Source organism: Pinus tabuliformis, chromosome Q (genome assembly GCF_031772625.1).
Source record: "Pinus tabuliformis cultivar Carrire ecotype Pingquan chromosome Q, CPIR1, whole genome shotgun sequence".
In the NCBI taxonomy this organism is placed as follows: domain Eukaryota; kingdom Viridiplantae; phylum Streptophyta; class Pinopsida; order Pinales; family Pinaceae; genus Pinus; species Pinus tabuliformis.
Window position 1 is genome coordinate 180,288,620 of NC_142296.1, and position 25,740 is coordinate 180,314,359.

General features: G+C 38.5%; 1 protein-coding gene across 1 annotated transcript in view; it reads left to right on the forward strand.

The window, feature by feature from the left end:
* Nucleotides 1–24,849, forward strand: part of LOC149218825 (uncharacterized) — a 37,593-nt gene extending 12,744 nt beyond the window's left edge. The window contains exon 3 of the mRNA XM_089386642.1: nt 24,171–24,849. Within this exon, the coding sequence (XP_089242768.1) occupies nt 24,171–24,849 (679 nt within the window). The remainder of the gene's footprint in view (nt 1–24,170) is intronic.
* The last annotated feature ends 891 nt before the right edge of the window (nt 24,850–25,740 follow it).

Below are 25,740 nucleotides of genomic sequence, written 5' to 3' on the forward strand. Positions count from 1 at the left end.
ATCTGAACTTAATAAACTCTTGAAAGCTAAGATTATTTTTCTCGTTCGGCACTCAAACTGGGTCTCCAATATGGTGCCAGTCAGAAAGAAAAATGGCGACATTAGGATTTTTATAGATTTCATAAATTTGAACAAGGCGAGCTTAAAAGATAATTTCCCATTACCTACTATGGAGCAGATACTCCAATCAGTAGCAGGCTCTGAGTTAATGTCCTTTCTAGATGGTTTCTCAGGATATAACCAAGTTTTGGTCCATCCTGATGACCAACTCAAAACCACATTCAGAACAAAATGGGGAACATATGCGTATCAGAAAATGCCTTTCGGACTTATTAATGCAGGAGCGACGTTCCAAAGAATGATGGATATAGCTTTTAAAGGGTTGATTAACAGAACAGTAGTCGTCTACCTAGACGATATTACTGTATTTTCTAAGGAGAAGTCCAATCATTTGCATGATTTAAATCAAATCTTTCAACGCTGCAAAAAATATGGTATTTCACTTAACCCTAAAAAATCTTTCTTCGCTCTTGACCAAGGAAAGCTCTTAGGCTTTATTGTGTCTAAAGATGGCATTTATATTGATCTCAATAGGATCAAAGAAATCTCTGAAATGCCTTTCCCTCATAATAAAAAATCCATGCAGTCATTTTTAGGCCAAATCAATTTTGTCAAAAGATTTGTTCCAGACTTTTCTCAAATCATTTTGCCACTTCAAACTATGATTAAGAAAAATTCAGTCTTTAAGTGGGGATCAGCAGAAAAGGAAACGTTTGATGTAGTCAAACAATCAATAATTAATGCCCCCGCCTTAAATACCCCCAATTTTTCTAATCATTTCACACTGTATACTATCGCATCCGATTTATCTTATGCAGCAGTACTTACACAGATCAACGATCACAATTTGGAAGCACCGATTTCATTCTATAGTTCAAATCTTCAGGGTGCTGAATTGAATTACTCCGAGGTAGAAAAACAAGCCTTTGTTGTATATAAAGCTGTCAAACATTACAGACCCTTCCTTTTAAAAGCCCATACAAAAGTTATAGTTCCTTTCCCTGCAGTAAGGCAACTATTAATCCAAAGAGAACTAGGTGAAAAAAGGGCAAACTGGGTTACAGCACTTCAAGAATATGATTTAGAAATTAAACCAGCAAAGATTGTTAGAGGCCAAGGTTTTTGCAGGTTATTGGCAGGAGCATCCAACATTCCAGAATCAGGTGATACAGATCAAACCGAAGAAATCAACCAGATAAGTATTACTGATTCGGAATCACAATATGCTGACTTAATCTTTTATTTGAAAAATGGGTATGCACCTCCTAACCTGTCTTACAAAAACAAAAGGGCCATTAGATTAAAAGCAAAAAAATTCACAATTATTGATGATGTGCTTTTTAGGCAAAATTATGATTCAATCTTATTAAGATGCCTAGAAAAACCTGAAGCACAAAAGGTCTTGCAAGAATTACATGATGGACCAGCAGGAGGACATTTTGGAGTTGATACAACAGCCCATAAAATCATTCATGCTGGATATTACTGGCCCACTCTGTTTAGAGATGCTCATGAATATGTAAGGAAATGCCGAAATTGTCAAACTTCTAGTGGAAGGCAAAGAAAACCAGCTTTCCCTTTGCAACCAGTCAACATTGAACAGCCATTTGAGAAATGGGGATTGGATATCATTGGGGAAATTACTCCTCATTCTTCCAAACAGCATAAGTATATCCTTACTACCACTGATTATTTTACTAAATGGGTTGAAGCAATTCCTTTGAAGACAACAAATTCTGAGGCAATCATTGAATTCATAGATCAATTCATCATTACCAGGTTTGGTGTCCCAAATGCTCTTGTTTTTGATAATGCATCTTACTTTTCAGGAAATGCTATGTTTGATTTCACTATTAAAAGGGGATTTAAATTGAAATATTCTGCTAATTACTATCCTTAGGGTAATGGTTTAGCAGAGTCTACAAATAAAAATATGATTAAAATTATTAAGCGAACTATCGAACAGAATCATAAAACATGGCACAAATCCTTAATATTTGCACTATGGGCTGATAGGATAACGCAGAAGGCTTCCATAGGATCTTCTCCGTTCAATCTCGTGTATGGAAAAGAAGCAGTGCTACCAACAAATATTGTCCTTCCTTCTCTAGCCCTAGTTTAGTTTATTGAGGAAAGCCCTTCTTCTTCTATTCAACTTAGACATGACCGAATTCTAAAATTAGAAGAGGAAAGAGAAAAAGCCAAGGTTATTCATGCAAAACATCAGCAAATCATCAAGTCATCCTTTGATTCAGTCTCATCCGGTTCAAAACAATTTCAAGTCGGTGATTTAGTTCTGAAATGGGACAAAGCCCATGAAGACAAGGGAAAACACACCAAGTTCCAGAAGATGTGGCTTGGGCCATTTCAGATCTATGAGAAGATAGGCTATTCGACCTTCATATTACAAGATTTATCAGGTTTGAGAGATTCTCTCCCTGTTAATGGCCTTATCTTAAAGAAATTCTTCAATTGAGAAGGTAACCCCTTCTCCTTTTTAATAGAATTTTGTAGTTTATAGGACCATTAGAAAATAAAGTTGTAAGGTATCTTCCATTGACCTTTGCTGTACTTAAAAGTTGCTCAACAGAAGTAGTGATGATATTTACTTTTAAAATAATAGAAGTCTTAGATAAGAGGAACAATTTCTAGGAAACTAGGTATAATTGCATTCCGAAACCACACTTCAATTTTTGTGAACTCTTCTCAAAGTTTAGAAGTATTGTAAATCATTTTCTGTTTTCAAATTGGTCACAAAAAGGTTATCAATATCAAAACAGAAACTAATCCAATTTCAGCATCTTCAACTCTTACCCTGTCATCCATTTACTCTTAAGGAGAAAATTGTCCATCCCATTCACCAAAGTTTATGGTTATTCAGAGTGTAATTCTAAAATATTTGATATAAAAGATAAGAGGTCTTATTACAAGCCTGCTTACCATGATCATAGGGAAATAGTTTAACCGATATTACCATTACTGCATACCAAAACAGGGTAATGGCTTAGAATTATAAGACAAGGGGTCTCATCACGAGCCAGCTTGTTCGGTTAAATTACTACCAGTGAATGGCATTGTCAAACAGCTGGCCACCAAACCAGGACAATGGCTTTTTATCTTAGCAATAACAGAAAAAGGAAAGGAAATACAAAATATGAAAACATGTTTTGAATTCATTCTGTTAATCACACTCTTAAATGGATGGGATAATGGACAATAATATGGTTAAAAGGTATCCCTGTCGAAACTATGAACGTTTGCTGGCAGCAGAGGCTCTACCTATGACAGACGAGTTAACTATAAAAGCTGATTTGGAAAGGTTTTCTGTTTTATCATTATAAACCAATAGAGGCCTATTTAAAACTTAGAATGTATCTAATTTTAAATAAGAGAGGAAATTAGCAAAGATAGTTTCATTTTACTCGGAATGCATATATACCTAGTTATATTAGAATTTTCCCCTTTGATTAGAACTCTATTTTGAAAAAGTTTAAGTATTTCCATACTTTTCAGAGATAACTGTTTCTTCCAGCGAATCGCCAATTGTTGTGCTCTACAACAACCCCACATTTCATATCATTTTTATTCACAAAACTATCATATGAAATGGGTCCCTTTTAGTTTTGATTGGTATCAATTTTGTATTATTCAAAAAAATTCGAAAACAAAATGAAAACTTTACAAAAAAACCTTTTTGACAAACCAATTTTGGTCTTATAATATAAATAATCAATCTTTTATCATTGCGATAAAGCAATTGCAAGATCGCATATCGCAATGACAAAGGAGGCATAACTTAAAGACCCATTGGTTTTCTCCGATGCGATGACATGCAGTAGGCTATCGGATATCGGCAATCATAAGTTCCCATAATTAAAGTGCCTTTCGATCCGATGCGATGCGATAAACTCTCGTTCACTCCGATGCGATGCGATATCGCTATCGGCGATCGGCGATATACCATGCATGCTTCTAAAGTGCCCATACTCCCAATGCGATGCGATGCGATATTGCTATCGGCGATCGGGGATTTCAAAAGGTGTCAATATAAAGATTTAAGTTTTCCCCGACACCCGATTACGATAAAGCCAAAAGCGCAAACTTCAAAAAGCCGTTAAAGCAGAGGTATTACGATTAATTCGTATTTAAGGCCTTATCTTTCAAACAGTGATTCACCTGCGCTCAACCGCCAAAACGTCCAAGGCACGCTTAAACAAATCATGCGGCCGATAAGAGATATGATGAGCATTCAAAGGATTGGCAGGTTTTAATGGCCATTTAATGAAATAGTAAGCTTAAAATATCCTCTCATAGATTGTATCCGCGGCCACTTTAAAGTTAATCCCTCATCATGCATTGATCAATATATCTCACTCGTATTTGGTTTTCGCTACCAATTCTCTGTGTTACGCTTATTTCCACTACTGTGCAGAATTCTTCCGAAGTAATAGATTCAAGCAGAATGGGGAAGAAGTCTAAGAAAACCACAGTCGCTTCCACTGCACCAGCCACAGGTCAAGCCATCGCTGATCTAGCAAATAAAAAGAAAGGATTAATATCTGATACTACATGTTCAGGACTTGCCAAGACCACTTGGCAAAGTACCTATAATTTGATCGAAGCCGAAGAACCAAAGGTGACGGAAATACAAGCTACAGCGGGTTCCAGTAGAAAATCTGATGGTACTTTCAAAGACTTGGCCGACTCTTTCCTTCATCGGATAGCGGCTCGGGAACAAATTCTCCCATATATGGATGTAGTAAAGTGGACAATTGAGGAAATCCCAATCACAGACAAAACTTTCTGCACCAGAGATGGGAGAATCTTTGGTTCATTCAAGGCTGATGATTTGAGGCAAATGTATCATTTGCCTGAGCCAGAGAAGAAGTACAACAAGGCATTTCTGGAGAAATTCCGAAATGAGAACGAAACTAAATCCGAACCCATTCGGGAATGGAGGCAAAATCCGGCGAAACACAGGCATGAAACTTTCGGTAAGTACTCTATTGATTCTCTATGTTCTCCGTATTGTTATGCTGGGATAATGATGTGTGGATTGTGGGGGTTGCACGATTCCGCTAATTTCACTATAGAAATGGTTCCCTTGACGGAAGCGGCATGTAATAGTGAGATAATGGATTGGGCAACCATACTGTCAGATAAGCTAGCGACCACAGTTCTTAGTTTTAGAACTAAAACTTCCGTCTCAGAAAGGATTATTCCCCCATTCTACTACAGTGCTTATATACTAGATACCCTGTGTTTTAATTCTGAGTTTCCTGTACTCGGCTGGAGGTGGACTCCACAAGACCCCACGCCTATTCACATATACCATCAGAAATTGTGGAAGACTTCCTATAAGCACCATTTGTACCAAGTCTGCAATGGCTTCATGTTACCCATTCATTATTCTATTTTTAATAAACCTGCTCCCAAAATTTCTCACCAAGCAGGGATTGATTTAACATCAATAGGAAGATGGTTCGGAGAGGAGAAATTTACTTATGTAAGAATTTTCAGCAGCCAAGCCGAACCTCATGTTCTTCCTTTGTACATACCTGATAAACTGCTGGCAAGGGAGATAGCCTATCAGATTATTGTCGAAGGAGTTACACAAACTCTCAAGAAAAATAAGAAGCAGGTCTAGCCCTCCTTTCCTCTGAGATGTGTTGTCTACACTTTGCATGATTTCAAACATGCAGCAAAAGAAGCTACGAAGATGAAATCATTAACTCTAGCGACTCTCCCTAACAGGCGATTTGATCCCAACAAAGTCGCCTATAATGCTCTTGAACAGGCCAAATTGACAAAGTTTGATCATATAGAAGATAAATTTGATGACCTGTTCTCCTCGGCTGAATCAATGTATCAAGTTAGATCGCTGGCCATAATGGAATGCAAAGATGAAGGGTTACTTGAATTCAACAGACTTAGAGAACAGAGGTTGCAAACTCTGCCTCTAGATCTGTTAGCAACAACCCCAGCAACAAGACCAAGTGAGCCTGAACAGCAACATTCAAAGGAACCGCCGGTTACAACAAAAGAACAGGAGAAGGTGCGAGAGGAAACCCAGACTAAAGAGCAGAAACAGAGCAACATAGAGGTGAATGTGGATACTCAAATTGATCCCAAATTGCTCCAGGAATGGCAGCAATTTGATTCAATTATCAGTAGTCTTGAATGTTCAAAGGACACCGAAACTTCGAAAGCGGCAGATACACAGGAAACCACTTCACAACAGGTTCCAAGTGGAACCAACGGCCTACCCAGTTCAAAGGAAGTAGAAATAATCCCAAAGGACCCCTCCGATCAAATTATTTTGCAGATAGAAGAAATTCCTCCCTTGGATGTCTTCTATAGCCCAAGGCACAAAGCTGTGGTAAAACGACAGAGGAAGAGAAGAAGGACTGATCAACCTTCCCTTTTCCCAGAACAAATGGTCACGGGCAATGTGGTTTGGAAGGAGGAATTTGACCCCTCTGATGACCTAACGAAACTATCACAATATGCTAGAGCCTATTCGGCAGCAACAATAGACAAGGCATCAGAGGTGAGTCTTTTATTAAAAACAAAAGACCAGGAAATCTTTTTATTGCAAGCACAGTTAACAGAAGCACAGCAGAAAGCCTAGCAGGCAGAACAGCAATTGTTAACACAACAACAAATAAATAATCAATTAACTCAACAATTGCGGGAAGAGAAACAGAGGATTGATCACAGCGCAATCCAGAAGCAGAAAGAGTTGTCTGAAGCCTTGGCACAACTGAGGGCAGCAAATGAACAAATGCTGAAGTCAAAAGATGAGCAGATTGCTCAACTATCAGCACAACTTGAGAAGACAAAGGGTGTTCCACAGATAGCCGAATTCAAATTAGAAGCATTACAGATAAATAATGCATTAATAACACAAATCAAGCTTCTATGTCAACAAATCGCCCAGGCAGAACCACTATGCGAATTGACGGCATCAATAAGTAAACAAACAGAAAAGGCTAGAACAGAATTGGATCAAGCTGAAGAAACATTAACTAAATTTCTTGACTGGCAAGATACCGATCAGGGACAAGTGGCAAATTTACCAAGAATTTTAGAGTCACATAAAGAAATATTGGTTACAGAATGGCAGTCCCAGTTAATGAAAGCAGAGAGGGCAATTTCAAGATGCAAATCAGCCACAAGTAATTTGGTTGAATTGGTTAATAATACTCTCTACTTGTCAAACATGATTTCCCAATGCACTCCAGGTAAATTGACAGCGGTGAAAACATTGGAGCAGTCATGTTATCTAGATCTAGAGGAAAAGGGGATATTAATTGCTGGAATTAACAGTTTAACATGGGACACCTATTGGTTCTTCTTGGTAAAACCACACAGTCAAAGAGCCGCCCTCAAATGCCTTACAGATGCAATCGGGTATATTATCCCCGATATTCAGGATGCCACCTATGCCGCCCAGCTTAACTCTCGCCTCAACAGACCACCCGAAGTGGAGCCAATGCTTGCGATAAGTCAGCTCAAGTTTAAAGGCAAACAGCCTACTTGATGATTCATGCCACCGACTGCCAGGTTGCTGAAAAGGAGATATTCAAGATCATTAGATACCAATTAAGTAGGATTTTAGTTTCATAGATAGTTAGTTTAATTCAGTATTTATAGACCCTTTCATGTTTTTAGAAAGGGTCGTAAAGTTTTGTACTTGACTTAAAACCTGAAGTTGCACTACTGTACTTCAGGCATATTCTTTTATAAAACTGGACCAATCATTCTGATTTTGGCAAAGAAGCTTTTATGCAAATGTGCACTACTGTCTTTGTTTGAAAGTATTTCTGCGTTAGAGGAAGAATTTGAAATAGCGATTGATATTGGAGAGTGACTCGCAGCTCATATGGTACTATTATCTATGTCTGAATCCATTCTTTTTATATGAATTGTTATTTGATCGCCTTTGCTATTATCGAATATATGTATGTGTTTTAACAGCATTTCTTTATTCCCTCCACTATTGGATGTTTATGGTAATGCTTTTCTTTTGATCATATATGATTGATGATATAAATGAATGAGTGTAGCAATATTGCGTTAATCACCTTGTTTAACTATTTAAGCAAAGTAATCCTTGAATGAGTAAATGTCCATGTTTATTAGATGGAGTCATCTACATGCCTGTTAATAGACATAGATCATCAAGCGCTACACTTCAAATTACAATAGTTCCCGGGATTAGTAGTAATTCTTTTTATTTCGCTGATAAATTAAGTTATTCGCCTATCATTAGATTAGTCAATCAATCATTCATTCATTCCGTTTATTCATTGCTGGGAAACTGGTCCCATTATCCCCAGTCGATTCCAAACGGAAAAGGAGTTGTATTAAGGTCCGGACCGGGTGGTTATCCCCCAATGTTGATACAACGATTTTCGGGGCATCAACACATCCCAAGAGCCTCAAAGCCCTTTTTTATCATTTTATTTTCTTCTTTTCACTTCTTATTCACATGCATCTCTTGTTCTTGTTTCTTTCTATTTCTGCATTTAGTATTAATGATTTCTTGTTGTAGGATTGGGTTAAATGGTTGATATAAGTTATTTTGTAGGATCACAAGCATCATTTTATCCTTGGAACATCTTTGGAAGGTCATAGTAATCATTGAGCTACTTGGATTAGTTTGCTTATTCCCAAATCTAGATTTATGGAACTCCTTTGTGGCAAATAACAGTAAATTTCTGTTATTTTTTAGAGCATGCTAACGAGCTTCAATCGAGTTGGTTCCACTTGAATTATATCAAAAAAACATTATAGATAATAACAAAATTTACCCCATTTCATTTGCACTCGATTAGGTTAGGAATTTGATAGATTTACTAGCTCACTAGTTCTCGAATTTCTAAGTTTTAGACTAGTAATTTTCTGTCATTTTTTAGCATGGGTTAACAGAGATATTTTTGAGTGATTTCACTTGTAATGGAGACCTAAGAAATCCTAGTCAATAAGAAAATGTGTCCCATCAAATTTGGATTTGACTTGGTTGGTCATTCGATGAATTATAACTCCCTATAGCAAATTTGTTGTTTCCTGTAGTAGCCTTCCAACATGCATATACTTGCCCAGATTCGCTCACGAAGTTCGGTTATGTTCCTTAGGTTTGAATAAATACCCCTAGGCTCTAAATAAATGATTAGGGAAGACTAAACACCACTTAGGACTCGCCTCTTTACCCATGCAAAACATTTCAGCGATTTGGGCTAATGGACAGATTTATGGATTGGATAATACAATGACGATTTTCTTGATTGCCACATCTAATGAACTATGTTAATGGATCTAAACTCTTTGAAATGTAATGGTTAACATTTATTTCATGATCTTTACTTTGTGAAATTAGAATAGATTTCTTTCCTTGTTCTTTTGTTCTTGCAATAAGTTAAGGTTTCCATTTCAAGCATTTCATTTTCTACAATTAGTTTAGGATTTGATTTCATTGCATGCACTCTATTGCATCATGACAGCAAAGGAAGGACACATTATATGTTGCACATATCTTTCAAATATTTCTTAAGTTTGTACGAACCCCAGGTTGATAATTAAATTTGGTAGCTTTGGGAGTTGCAGCGTTCTTGTTACAATACCGAGACTCATCACTTTTTGGCATCATTGCCAGGGAGGTGTCAAAGTATGCATTGTTTTCTTCCCTAGTCAATTGATTTATTTTACTTTCTGCAAAAACAAGAAATTTCATTAGGCATATTTTATTTCAAGAATAGAAAATTGCATTTCATAGCATTCTTATTAAACAAAACAAAACAAAAAAAAACTTCTCCAACACCAACCCCTCCATTTGATCATGTTGTGCAGTAAGAGCCACATCACCATCCACTTTTGCAAGTAGAAGAAGAGGTGGTGACAGAGAAGGTAGAAGAAATGAATGGAGATGATGACAATGAAGAATATCTTCTTGGATTTCTCATTCAAGATATTGATGGTAGTGTGCACATGAAGAACATCCCTCTATCTTTTCTTCAAAATTTTATGGTCTAAGGTCAGAGGATCCGAAAACCTTTCTCTTTGAATTTGAAATCATTTATAGATCTTATGGTTACTTGTTAAACACTCAAAAATTGAGATTTTTTCTGGCAACATTGAAATATAGAGCTCTTAAATGGTTCATGAGTTTAGGGACTAATTCAATAGGAACATGGAGTAAGATGCAAAAGATATTTCTAGAAAAATATAAAGATCGTGATCTTAAAGAAGAAATATTTAGAATGAATCAAAAATAAGATGAGAGTCTAGAGGATATAATAGAGAGGTTCATGTATAATGTTAAGAGGGCAAACCTACATCATTTAGGATCCGACACACTAAAAACCGTCTTACTTGGAACAATTAGGGATGAGTGGATCAATCTCCTTAATCTCATGAGTAGAGGTGATGTATACCAGTTATACTTTGAAGAAATTTGTGAAACATGCAAACACATATCAAGAGGAAGGGCAAGAATAAGTAAATCATCATCAAGATCGATAAGTCAAGCTAAACTTGGATATTTGTTTGATGACTTTAAAACATAAATTCTTACAATCTAACCAAACAAGTAGAAATGTTAAGAATGCAAGATGAAGAAAAAGAATATGTTGATATTTGTGTTTTCCATGCAGAATCACATGATGTTAAATATTTTCCATCATTACCAAGGTTGAAGGAAGTTTACCAAGAGGACATTGAAGCAAGTTAATCACCAAGGTTGCTACGTTATGTAGCTCCAAGAAGACCATGGCAACCTATTCAACTTGATATGATGCAAGAGCCTAATTCACAATTTCAAGCTTATGCACATCCATCTCAAAGTAATTGGAATACACCCTTTCCTTGGCAACCTTAGCCATCTCAACCCCAAAACCAATCTTGGCAATAAGGTTGGCAAGGAACTTATGGGAGCCATCCACAATATCCTTAATGTTTTCCTCAATATCCTCCATACCCAACTCCATGTTATCCCTACCATTCACCTCCACCACAACCACAACCCCAACCACATCCATCTCAAATATCCACTCCCACTCAACTACATGTACCTCCATTTCCAAACCCACACATTGAAGTAGCTCAGCCCACTTACAGTGTTGAGGTACAACACTTCCAAACATCTCCTCTTGAGCTAAATGGTACTCACCATAGCTCAGGAAGAGTATTGCAAAAAAGATATTCCCTTGATATCATTGAAGGACCACATCCAAAAGAAAAAGATTCAAATGAGAATACCAAAGGATCATGGGCTGCATTTCATGAAGAGCAAACATCAAAATCAGAGATTGAGAAAGCTCCCTCATGGTTACCATCAAATCTTCAATGTATTCAAGAGAACAATCAGCAAAAAGAGGAAGATTTAAAGGTCATGGAAGAAGAAGACATCCAAGATTATCCAAATCAAAAAGTGGACCACGGGCATCACAACTATATTCAAATATAGTTCCAGACAGTCATTAAGTTGCAACAACACTCTCTTCTTCAATTGTGCTTGATATCATCAAAGTCAAATCATTTGATCTCTCAAATTCAAATACGTGCCAAAGCATACATTTCAAGCCTACACATCAGTTTTTCTGTCATCTTGATGTGCACATGGCTCCATTGGAAGTATTCTTATACTAGAAAGTGATTTTTTTTTCAAGTTAGTATGGTGAAAAAAAAAATGAAAAAGAAGAGAAAAAAAAATCTCATGTGAAAACATCCTTTGAGGCACCTGAGATTGGCTCATTAATTGAAAACCTCCTTTGAGGCACCTAGGCAGACCTACTAGTTAAAAACCTCATGGAGGTAGCTAGTAGGCCTAGAAGAAAAAAATAAATCAAAAATCAAAAATCTTTGTTCCATGGATCTCTCTGATGACTATAGGTGCTCTCTAACATCTGCAAGCAACAAAAAAAAGAAAAAAAAATGGTCAAAATTCTAGTCAAAGGAAGTCAAACTTGGGCTTTCTCCTCCTTTTCTCAGATGCTCCAGAAGGGTCAAGGTCATGTTAATCCATCACCATCATCTATTTCCACCATCCACCCATCATTCTCAAGCTTTCCCCATTCAGTCTCCTTGATGTCCTAAAATACTACAGGAATGCTCTGTTTTACTACAAGAAACAGAAATACATAGAGCAGAAATTTATTTTTGTCATATCTTGAAAACCATGCATCCATCTTCCATGTTTCAGGTGGAGATGCATATGGATGATGATAACATGCTCAAGCGATTTCAGCAAAATCTAGTGCACATTTTTCAAGAAATTAGTCTCCATCACCTACAGTCATTTTTGAATTTTCTCGGTATTCATGCATCCATTTAAAAATTGTTTCATGGAGAGATGCATATGGATGATGGTAACATGCCCAAGCGATTTCAGCAAATTCTAGTGCATGGTTTCCAAGAAATCGAACTCTAACAACTTCATCCATTTTTAATTTTTCTCGAGATTCGTGCATCCATTTGCTAAAAGAAATTATGAGGAGGTGCATAAGGATGATGGAAACATGCTCAGAAAACTTCAGGTCAATCCATCCAACCATTTGGGAGATATGGACAAAACAAGTCAAATCTATTGTTTCATGTAGTTCTACTATAGGATGCCCTGTTTTACTACAGGAAACAGGCTGAATGCTTAGGAGATGGTAGAAAAAGTAGAATGAAGTGTGGTAAATGTGTCTAATGGTGAAATAAGGTATAGGGAAGGTGAACATCACCCATGGACAATCCCAGCACTCCAAGAAGGTCGGATTTGACTAAGATAGCTTGCGCATGGTAACTGGAAGACAAAGGTTTAAAATCACAAAGCTATGAAGACCTGTGCAGAAGAAAACAAAGGAAATTATCACCTCTAGAGGATCATGGATTGATCATGAACTCAGTAGCAACATGCATGTCTCTCCAACAACCATCAGGTAGGTACAGGTATGCAATATTCTTGACCTCTTCTCTTGAGAATATTATAGTTAGAAATTTGTTGTCAATGCATGACAAATGAGGTTTTATAAGCTAAGGATGGGTCAGCAGTCTCAGTCGTTTTCAACTAGTTAATTACAACTCAATCCTTCACTCATGCAATGTGGAAAAGCCAAAATAAGGATGATGATTTCGAGGAATGGGGACAACAGTTAAAAGAAGAAATTTGTGCAAAGGCCAAGTCACCAAAGCACTCCAAGCCCTCCATCCACTTCATATCCACTATCTATGCATCATTCATCCATCCCATTTCATAAGAAGAAAAATTAATATTTTTCAAGAACAAACCCTACACTCTGTCTCACCCTAAAATTTCTTGAAAAATCAAACAAAGCATCCTCTCCATTTTCACAAACTTACACTACTCCCTCTGAGCCCTAGCATCATCCTCCAACCCCTCTACATCATTTCTCATCACTCCCATATAGTTAGAAGACCCTGAAGGAAGAAGGAATGACTACTACAGGAAGGCAGAATGTTGCTACAAGAAAGAAGAAAGGAAAAAATTGTGCTAAAACCCAAAATGGCAATGCCTAAGAGAGACATAATCAAAACAGAGAACTCCAAGGCCATTAGGAAATCATATAGGCCACAAAAGAGAAGAAGAATGTAAAAAAAGGAAATAAGGCATTCACCATCAAAACAGAACTCAAACTACAGTGATGAAAAGAGGCTTTCCAAGAGGTCTCTAATCTCTTTCTAGCTTTTGTCCAAGGTCTAAAAGATGTTATAGAAATGGGAGAAAGGCATGGAAGTCAAGTTGAGGGCCTACCCTAGGCTCAAACTATCATTCTGCTCAAGACAGGTTTAAACAGGGTTTTTTGTAGTACTACAGGAACTGCTATAGGGTTTCCTTTAGTACTACAAGAACCGCTACAGAGTTTCCTATAGTTTTTACAGGAATTACTACAGGATGTCATAGTTCTCATCCAAAGGCATTTTGAAAGTTTCATAGGTATCCAAATGGTGGAAAAAAGTAGTAGAAGGTTGGAAAAGGATGTGGAATACCCTGCCAAACTGAAAAATATTCAAGAACCCATCTTGAATAAGGGGAAGAAGGCAAGCTAATGGTTTCAAGAAACACTGTAATTTTTTCTATGCACAAACAGTTTTGGAAAAATGAGTGAAAATGGAATGAAGGTTTCAAGGGAGAGGATATGAATGAAATGGATCTACAAGCGTACAGAGTTCCTTGAAAATAGGAAAGTTATGTTTGTTTTTGCTTGGAAGATAGTTAAACAATCATGAAAAGAACAACTACATTTTTGTGATTGTCCTTATATAACTTACAGCCAAGATTTTTAAGAGAAAGGACTGAGGTATGCACAAGAGAGAGGCCACTAAGGCCATGAATGAAGCACAATGAGGTCACTAAGTTGCTCATAGGATGAGCAACACTTTCAGCAGAGGGGTATGATGAGCCTCTAAATTAGACATAAATTAAGGCCCATACCTCTAAATTATACATAAATTAAGGCACATCTGACCATCCTTTAGCACACTAAACCTCTCTTTCTGCATTAAATAATGTATTTTTAACTTTAATATGTTCATTAAGAAGGTTTATGGATACTTGCATATGTGTGCCTAATATTATTTATTTTTGTGGAATATTGTGAGAATATTGGGTAGATTATGAGAATTTGGAGGAGGAGATAACCTAGGGACCATCTCCCTGCTATAGGAGGATCAATATTAAATAAAAAATCAACAAGATATTATGGAATTATGGCACAGATTGTGGAGCTCCAATGATTGAGAAAATTTGGGAATGTGTTCCCTGCCATTTAATGCAGATTCCCAATATTGGGAACTAAATCCACTAATCAAGGTATTTTGATGGGGAAAGCTTCCTTATTTCATGGGGAATGATTCTTAATCATTTTTTATAAGTACCAAGTCAAATTTGCCTCTAAGGGTTGGTTTTTATTAGTATTATTGTGGAGAGAACTCGTATTTTTGCAGCTCCATTGTCATTTCTTGCAGAGATGTAATTGTATTGATGAAAATAATGAAGATTGGTGTCATGTTCAACTTCTAAACCTTGGTCTCCTTCATAGGACTCTAAGTTTCCTTGGGCTTGGTTATCCCAGGAGCCTCAGAGCCCTTTTGTATCATTTTCTTTTCTTCTTTTCACTTCTTATTCACATGCATCTCTTGTTCTTGTTTCTTTCTATTTCTGCATTTAGTATTAATGATTTCTTGTTGTAGGATTGGGTTAAATGGTTGATGTAAATTATTTTACAGAATGACAAGCATCATTTCATCCTTGGAAAAGCTTTGGAAGGTCATAGTAATCATTGATCTACTTGGATTAGTTTGTTTATTCCCAAATCTAGATTTCTGGAACTCCTTTGTGGCAAATAACATTAAATTTATGCTATTTTTTAGAGCATGATAACGAGCTTCAATCAAGTTGGTTTCACGATCACAAAAAATTATATATAATAAAAAAATTTACCCCATTGCATTTTCACTTGATTAGGTTAGGCATTTGATATATTTACTAGCTCACTAGTTATCGAATTTCTAGATTTTAGACTAGTAATCTTTTGCCATTTTTTAGCATGGGTTAATAGAGGTATTTTTGAGTGATTCCACTTGGAATGGAGACCTAAGACATCCTAGTCAATAAAAAAAAAATTCCCCATCCAATTTGGATTTGACTTGGTTGGTCATTTGATGAATTATAACTCCCTATAGAAAATATGTTGTTTCATGTAGTAATACTACAGGAACCCCTATAGCAGCCTTCCAGTTTCTTGTAGTAGCCTTCCAAGCATATACTTGCCCAAATTCACTCAAGAAGCTTGGTAATTGTCCCTTAAGGTTGAATCAATACCCCTAGGCTCTAAATCAATGATTAGGGAAGACAAAAGACCACTTAGGACTCGCCTCTTTATCTAGGAAAAATATTTCATCGATTTGGGCTAATGGACATATTATGGATTGGATAATACAATGATGATTTTCTTGATTGCCACATCCAATGAACTCTGTTAATGGATCTAAACAATTTGAAATGTAATGGTTGACATTTAGTTCATGATATTTACTTTATGCAATTAGAATAGGTTTCTTTCCTTGTTCTTTATTTCTTGCAATAGGTTAATGTTTCCATTTCAAGCATTTCATTTTCTACAATTAGTTCAGGATTTGATTTCATTGCATGCACTCCATTACATCATGATAGCAAAGGAAGGACGCATTGTATGTTGCAGATATATTGCTGATACTTCTTAAGTTTTTACGGACCCCGGGTTGATAATTAAAGTTGGTAGCCTTAGGGAGTGTCAACATTCTTTTTGCAATATCGAGTCTCATCAAGAAATTGTCTTCCTTGGGGCATTGGATGAAGACGTTGTCGCACAGGTTTTGCGTCCAGATAGGTAGGAATCTCATGTACCACAATACTGGGATCGATGCCAGGCATCTCTTCGTAAGACCAAGCGAAGAAATCACGAAATTATTTGAGCAGGGTTGTATAAATCGTAATCTCATCAAGAAAATAAGAAGCCCCTATGTGAATGTTTTTGACAATCCTAGATTTAACTAAGATGTAGATGGGCATGGTTGCCAAAATGTTCACTAAATTGCCTTCAGACAACACCTTGTGAACCAAGATAGGTGTCTTAAATTGAGTAGTTTTTTCAGGGGAAAGTAAAGTACCTAGACAAGTAGGAATTGTTCCAGGGCTAGCAAGAAAAGAGGAACAATGATGAATATCATTCCAAGGGGCTTCTTCAAGAGACATGACTTCAGTGATGCTTTCATAAGTAAGTAGCATCTCACCCAAAGGATCTTTAGAATCAGAAGAACCAAGCCAACAAGTTTGTAAATACGAATTTAGGGCAAATCTCAATCGATCATGAGTTGTAGATGCAGTCGCGGAAGCCAAAAGGACATATTGCTAAGCTTGCTCAATTGGGCTAAGCACCATGGCGTTGCCAAAATTATCGATCTGGTCAGGACTAGGGATGATCCATGGGTCATAATTAGACGAGATCATGTTAATTGAGGCATAATTGAAGGGAGGAGGGAGGGAAACTTTTCCCATTAAGGCAGGGTCCTTGAAAAGACCTGCTCCGACACTTTCATAAGAAATGTTGGTTTTCCCAACATAAGGAACATTATCTATTGAAGAATCAGAACAAAATAAAGCCAGTTGACCAACAATGACAATTTTCCCTTGGTGAGGAAAACAAAGTACACGAAAAAGAGATGAGACCACACAAAACATTGCATGAGTCCAGCTCCGACCAAGTAAAAGGTTGTAATTGAGATTAGTGTCAAAAAGCTCGACTTCTAAATTGACCGTCTTTCCCTCCAATTGAATGGGTAAGGAGTTGAGAATGTTGAAATTTCTGAGTCTATATGTTAGAAATTTAATCTGTATTCATCGGTTTTATTTCTTCTTCTTGTTAAATTCAAACAAGTTATTTAAAACGTATAAATAACGAAATAAACACAATACAGTCTCAACATCTACAGATCATCAGTTGAAAGAAAAAAAACACACAAGTGGCACCGTTATTTTTGGAAAAATGCCCCTAGAAAAACCTAATGCTAGAAAACTGATGCAACTATTTTGAGGGTTTATTATTATGCAGTATTTCCTTGAGTACAACTAGGTGCCAAACTGGCTCACCCGATAGAGAAAAATAACTGGCAGCAATACCTCTCTATTCAAAAACATGTATTCAGAAAACTTGTCCCATGAAACCCTCTCCAGGGACATTGAAGCTCTGCACTGGACCTTCTGGCCTCTACATCGGCTTCAAACCCCTCTGCGTCAGTCCTCTGAGGCACTGCGCAACCTCTAGGACCCTTTGCATCACTCTAGTTGCTCTCTCTGTTGGGATCTATGTGGCCTGCTCTGGTTACTGCTTCTCGTTCTCTGCCTCTACGTTGGTCTCTCAGCATTGTCTCTGCCTCTCTGTCCAGTACTCACTGCGCCTCGCTGCTGATCACTGATTCAAATTTTCTTAGCAACCTCGCTCTAGAAAATCAAATGACTGATCACTCAGGTGTATCTTTCAACTGACCCTCAAGCCTCCTCTTATACTTTTCTTGTTGGTCCTTCAATGGCCGAGATTAAATCTTTAATCAACGACTAAGATTAGATTTGGCTTGATCCATGACTTTTGGAACCTTCTAACCCAGTTTTATATTAATACCCATTAATATTTTTATTTTTCCTAAGTTTAGACTTAGGAACTCCATTAAAAATATTAGTTATTTTAATATCTCTTAAACTGAGTACAATCTGTCCAAACCATTTCTGGGTCTAGTAGTACTCCATACTAAGCATCACTCTGATTATAAGGCACCAGTACCTGTGTTGATGCTAGGCCTCCCACCCAACATCTTCTGCACTATTGCATCCTATATTGCTGCCCATGGCTCTGCCACTGCCACTGTTGCATTCGTACAGCAACTCCCTCTACATCTGTGTTGATGTTGGTCCATCCTCCCAATAATGCATCTGCATTGCATTGCCCTCTCATCATGCTGCATCGTGCTACTACAAACCGCTACTACACTGCAACTCAGTTACTGAGAAGTAAGTAACTAATCCACCCAACTTCTAACATCCCTGCCAGGCTAGAAACACTCCCAACGCTGAAGCTCCCTCTGTCGCTAACAAGTGCTCCCTCTATTGACGTCTGCACTACTGCAACAACTCCCTGCATCTCACACCATTTCAAACCTCTCTGTGCCATCCTACACCATTGCAACACTCTCATGCCTCTCACACTGTTGTAGCCTGCTAGCCTCATGCTGCCCAGGGACTCCTGCACTGTAGCACTCTCTGTCGCTTCATCTGCATCTATCTCTACCAACATTTTCCAGTCCTGCTACTCTCTCTTCAGGGCTCCCGTAGCAAGGTATAATCCAAGAGGTTGGGTACCTCAAGAATCCTGCCCCTCATCGCCTGTAGTCCTCTTAACTACACCTTGATGTCTCCCCACCTCTTCTACAGAGGTACATGAGCACTCATGGCACAATCATCATCCTCCTCGACTTCCTTCTCCACCTTTGTTGGCGTTGCCTTAGAGTCAGATGCCTCTCCCTTGTTCTTATTCCTCAGGCACTAGTTCGCATAATGACCCAATTCCCCATAGTGGAAGCACTTAACCTTGGAGAGCTCATTCTTCTTCCTCTTCTCCTGCTTTCCCGTAGATGCCAAAGCTGCATCCTCTTCCTCTTCCTTCTTGATCCAGACTCTTTTGTTGCCACTTCCTGCCTTGCTCAACAGCCTGATCTCCTCTTTATGAAGAACCGCCCATAATTCTTCCTAATCTAGAATATCTTCCCTCCCCAGTATGCTCTAGACAAATGTCTCCCACTCCTTGGAGACTGTGTTAAGTGTAGTCCTTACCATCATATGTTCATCCGGTGTGGCCCCTATGGAAGATAGTTGGTCCCAGATCTCCTTTAACTGACAGAGAAAGAGATCTATCTGCTCCCCCTTCTGCATCTAGTATGATCGTAGCTAATTCTTGAGTAACATCTTCCTCTGCACAAAATTATGTTGGTACAACTTCTTCAAGGTGTCCCACATTTCCTTTGTCGTCTCCTTCTTAGAAATATGTTGTACGACATGATCCTTGACCCCATCAAGGATGATGCATTTTGTCTTGGCCATTGCCTCCTCGTACTTCTCATTAGCTACCGAGTCAACTGGGATAGCCATTGTTCTCAAGGCAAAGCCCTTGATGCGATGTCTATCTAGAATGGACAGGATCCTGGCCTTCCAGACCACAAAGTTGGACACCCTGTCCAACCTGTCCTGATCCCTCAGCCCATTCATGGCCATCTCGCTGCTCTACTGTCGACTCCTCCAAGTCTCTCTACTTCCCTTTGGAAGTTCTCCTTTCGACTCCTATTGAGTCTCTTTACTTCCTTTCTGGAAGTTCTCTATTGGACTCCCTCTGAGTCCTGATTTCCCTTTTGGAAATCCTCCTGCGAGACATCAAGTTGCACCTCTCTAATCTTCTGTGCACTTGCAACACTGATCCAGATTCCTTGGCTAGAAATTTGCCTCAGTAGCAACTCCCTCTACCTTGGTTTTTCCCTATTAGGTATTGTTCTGACCACAGTACCCTGCTAGCTTCGCGCCCATAAATTGTCCACAACTTCCTATGCCCCAGCAACTGAAGGATTGAGCCTCTAGGCTCTACGCAAGCCCGGCACTAACGAATCAGCTACCTCAGCCAACTGCGTCAATCCTCCTGATCTCTGCGTGAGCCTCTCTCTGCCCTCCTCAACCTTTGTGTTGGCCTCTCTCTATCCCGGACTGATGACACAATACCTCTACGTCAACCCTTCCTCTGTTGCTTCTGCAAGGATCAGCTTCTGTCACTCAAGACAACTTATTCTACTGCAAATGCTTTGCTTAGTTGATGACTTCAGCTTTCACGTGATTTGCAAGCATGCTCTGATGCCATGTTGAAATTTCTAAGTCTATCTATTAGAAATTTAATTTGTATTCTTCTGGTTTATTTATTCTACTTGTTGAATTCGAACAAGTTATTTAAAACATATAAATAATGAAATAAAAACAATACAGTCTCAACATCTACAGATCATCAACTGAAAGAAAACAAACACACAAGTGACACCATTATTTTTGGACAAATGTCCCCGGAAAAACCCAATGTGGGAAAACAGTGCAGTTATTCTGAGGGTTTATTATTATGCAGTATTTCCTCGAGTATAACTAGGTGCTAAACTGGCTCACCCGACAAAGAAAAATAATTGGAAGCAATACCTCTCTATTCGGAAACAGGTATTTAGAAAACCTGTCCCACAAAACCCTCTCCAGTGAATCTAAAGCTCTGTGTTGTCCCTTCTAGCCTCTGTGTCAGCCCTCTGAGGCACTGCGCAGCCTCTGGGACCCTTTGTGTCACTCCAACTGCTCTTTGCATGGATGACGCAGTCCCTTTGGGCTCTACGTTGTCTCTGTTGGGCTCTATGTGGCCTGCTCTAGCTGTTGCTTCTTGTTATAGGGATTAATGCACGAGTGTTTGGTGATGGAGATACCCTCAAGGATCTTCCCGAGATCCTTGGCAGATTGTCAGATTAGTTGTAGCTAGCACGGAGATACATGCATATCTATGTTAATCAAATGGGAATCAAAGAAGGAAGAAGGACTTATTACCTTAAGTCTTGGTGTGGTGTTGCTGGAGAGCGCAAAGTAGTGGAGTGGAAGACTCCTCAGCTAGCTTCAATATCAAAACCTACACATAGATAAGACAAGGCGTAATATCACAGCATATAACTTTGACAATCAATGTACTAACATATAAAGATATATGATACATGTATTTAAGCCACTCATAATAACGACATTGCATGAACATGTAAACTAATTACAATACCAACGACGTGGAGTAGACAACATAATTGCAATTCTATATTAATGTAGAAAAGGGTGATTACAACCATCGATTGTATCAGCCTTCCCTTACTCCTCCAGCTCCTCTCTCTCTCTCCCTTCTTAACCTCTTGCAGTGCCTTTGTCGGATGCTAGCTTTGATAGTCAAATAGGAAATCCTTTCAAATGTTTCAACCTTTTCCATAATGGCCCTAGCCTCACATATATAGCGTGAAAGGATAAGCCTTGCCAAATCCCTCATGAGTTCCTTTAGGAAAAAGCAAAGATGTTTCCATGCTTTTGTGCTCTTTCCTGTTTGTAGACTCTGTTAAGAGTAGTAATTCCTCCAAACAGGTTGAATCTTTGTTGTTTCCCTGCTTTTATGAGTTGACATAGGAGTGAATCTCGGGATATTTCTCGTTCAACTTTTTCCTTTGACCCATGGAAACTCATTTAGGTTGACTAACACCCTTCCCGAGGTAACAAATAGAGTTACCCTAGGCACTAATGCACCTGATGCATTGCTAGGAAGATTTATAAAGTAGGTTGCTAGTTCCTAGACAGCGTTAGCTTGACAAATGGGCCTGTGAACTTGGTCAGTCCTTCAGTCATCCTGCTCTTCTCCTCTGAGCTGATGAGGAGGTCATTTTCCTGTGTAACAGATGCCCCCTAAAGTGTGAGATCAAAGGCAGAGATGATGGTTGAAATACTTTATATATAACTGTTGTTTTCTTTGGAAAAAAGAGAGAGGATCAGAGCTTCGGGAATATGAGAAACCTGATACAACACATATATATAAAACAACTAAAATCATGTCCTGAGTCGGGCATTCCCACGCTCAGTAGCTATGTCAGAGTGATTTCTCAACAAAGAGATATGACGATCGTGGCCGCTGATAAGCACAATGTGGAACCTGTGTCATAATAATATCATTCTGATGAGCTGTCTCCAAAAAACAATAAACGCAACTTGGGAGAGGAAACAAGGCTGAGTGATGTAAGCCTCTACCCAAGGTCTTGATTTTTACTTCATCGTAACAGCATAGTTCAATACATGTGAATAAATGCATTGAGGTCGAACATGTACGAAATCGTCTGATTACCAGTCAATAATGGAGACCGTTAACAAATGCAAGGATGGCCACCAATAATGATGATGGTCTCCAAGATGCACAGTACAATCTAGCAAGTGTGAATAATGTTTTTGTCGTCAAACACTCATAGAATTGTTTAACCAAAAGCCAATAATAAAAAAAAACCCTAACCAAACACAAGGTAACCTGCCACTGATGTCTGCAAGTTCCAAGGCACTGAAGTGTTTATGGGTTTTCTTCCTAAATAGAGTGTTGAATTCGATAGCAAGAGACCTGTTGAAAGGTAGGAAATAATGCATCCTACATCAGTCGACATGAAACGGGACAAGAATGAATGCTTTTGGAAGAATAGTTTGACCATTGGGTCAAATCGACAGAGGGCATGATGGAATAATATGCTTGATGGTTTGATGGAGGAAACAAAAGATAAAGGTTTTCCCTTGAACAATAGAAGGCACATATATTTTATGATTGGTTTGTTGTACAGAGAAGCACGAGCAAACTTGACCGGTGGTAGGCTTGATCCCCGATCCACCTTAGAGATGGTCCGAGCTTATTGTATTCCTGAGAGCGGACTTGTGAGCAACAGGGTCCCTATAGAGCGGATTAGATCCAGGTCTATGAGGGTTATATTATGGATGATTATGTGCTTGGTAGGGTCTAAAAGTCCCCATGTTGTGACAAAGGCCCAACTATTGCTTGCCATTGATTGTGTCCAGCCGCAGATCTTCAACTAGTGTGAGGTGGTGCTTCGTCAGCTGAAGGCGGAGTTGACTGCATGTAAGACTCTGACCCAACAGAGTTTTGGGTACGGTACTCTCATTGTATCCTTTATACTTGAGAGGGTGCCAGTTATGTGACCACAGATGAGTTTAGGTCCACTTGATCCGAGAGAGCCTAGGCAGAGGCGATGGGCATCTCTCGATCCTCGTACTGGAGGAGGACCATCCGGAATTTTTTCGAAGAAGATTTCTTCGAATGGCTCAGTGGTCAGATTCAATAAGGTCAATTCTCCTTCACTATGGTGTATCAAATCATGCAAGTCTTTGGGATTTTCTAAGCATTGCAGTATTATTATGCTTTTCTGCAGTTCAAGATCATGGCATAGAAGCACTCCATTCATTTTCTGCAATTCTGAAGTGTAGCCCGCAATCACCATTTGGTTTTGGCTTCATGAAAGATGGGTTCAACAAATCTGTACTGTGGACAATATGTTCATCCCAGAATTTGACAGATAGTGATCCACACCACACTCAGCAAGTGAACTGGATAAAAAAAAAATATCTTTTAACCATAGGCCAAATGTTTCAAGCAACATATCGCTCCTGTGGGACCTACATTGCATGTTTGACCATACTTGTCACAGTATACGTGGTCAATCCTAATTACATAGCATTTGGCTACCTCATCTTTCTTTTGGTTTGGATCATAGGCCGACAACTGCTGGAAAAGACAAGGAAGCGTTTGTGGCTACCTTTACTGATTTATGCCATGTTGGTCTTTATCTTCACCTATGTTTTGAGCAGCTTCCCAAGTTTACAGATGTGGCTCTCTAGAAGGATATTGCTTTATCCATATACAGGGTCGAAGCCTGGAGCTTCTTTGTTTGAGAATATTTGGGAATCTCTTGCAATTTTGATTGTAATGCAGTTGTATAGATATGAAAGATGATCATCTCGTCGACTTCCCAGCTTTTCATACATATGACCGAAATGGCCTATTAGTTCGTCTGGGATCAGGATCAGGAGAACATTTGTCCTCCTCACTAAAACGTTACATCCAAGAGCTTTTGAAGGTGAATATGCAGAGTGCATATGTACCCGAATGGGCCGCGGAAGAGAAAATAAAACGCAGAGAAATGGTTGCTCCTGAAGCGCGATATATTTTTGTGCGGAGTATTCAAAGTGCTGACAATGAAAATCTTTGCAATATAAATAATAAAGAAGAGGTGCATGAGTGTCGGTGGACAGGTGATGGAGACCCTGCGGTTGCTTTTGTGCATTATCGATTCATTGTTGAGGAAGAAATTCCTGTAGTCTATGTTTATAAACTTCAGTTACAGAAATGTGTGCAAGGAAGAGGGCTTGGCAAATTTTTGATGCTTATCACACGCAAGAACCAGATGAAGGCAGTGATGCTTACTGTTCAGAAAAGAAATATATCTGCAATGAATTTCTACACTAGCAAACTAAGATACATAATTTCCAGCATATCACCATCACGAGTAGATCCATTGATCGGAGCAGAGAAGAATTTGGCGCACATCCTTGACACCTGGCCCTTCACTTCAGCTAAAAATAAACAAAGACATCTGTTACCAGAAGAATAGGATTCGTATTCTTATCTATGACCTCAGTTAGTCACACAATGGGGTCTGCGCTCCAATTTTTAGTCTTTTTGGTTAGAGAATTTCAAGGAGAAAGTTGTTATTTGTTCTATTTATGTAACTTCAGGTGAAACAGCGCCCAGGTTTTTGGGTTGATCTGTTTTCTCCTACAACAGTCTTATTTAATGTATTAAAAATCATTTGTAAAGGAGAGAGAAAAAAAGAGAGAGTTCTGAGAGCTGGTGGAGAACAGAGTGCTTCTATTGTATAGATTTTGACAGAGATTTTAATTAAAAAATGCAGCTCTGACCCCTGAGATTCCTGTGGTATGAAATTTAGCATAAGTTTTCCTTCTGTTTCATATGTAGCCTGTTATGTTTTCATTTCATGTCATGATCATTTCCGAATGAACAAATGAAGTGTTAAGGTAGAATTCATAATTTATATGCTCTGCCTTTAAGTTTGTTCATATTCAATGTTTTCTTCTGTTTGACAAGGATTCATCTTCTATGCCCTTGTCAGCTCCTCAGCAGTCTTGCCATTTCCATTTAATCTCAATTTGATGTTAAAAATTCTTGCCTACCTTGCCTCAAGAGATAATCTGTGTTGTTGATTATATTTCTTTGTTCAAGCTATTTCTTTGCCCATGCAGCCCAGAAAAACCCCATCATTTTCTTAAAAACCCCTTTTTATCAGTTTACTAGCCTAAAATCAGTGTTCTTTATTGGTCATCTCAGCCCTTTGAAAACCTTTTGCCAAGATAGACCCGGAGAGAGCCCTCTCCTGTCCTCGTAGGGCTAGCTACGAGGATAAGTGGTTTGATGTTGCCTTGGATTTTGCCTTTTTCAGCCTGAGGTGAAATTTCAAGCGCTAACATATTGGCGACCATACTGG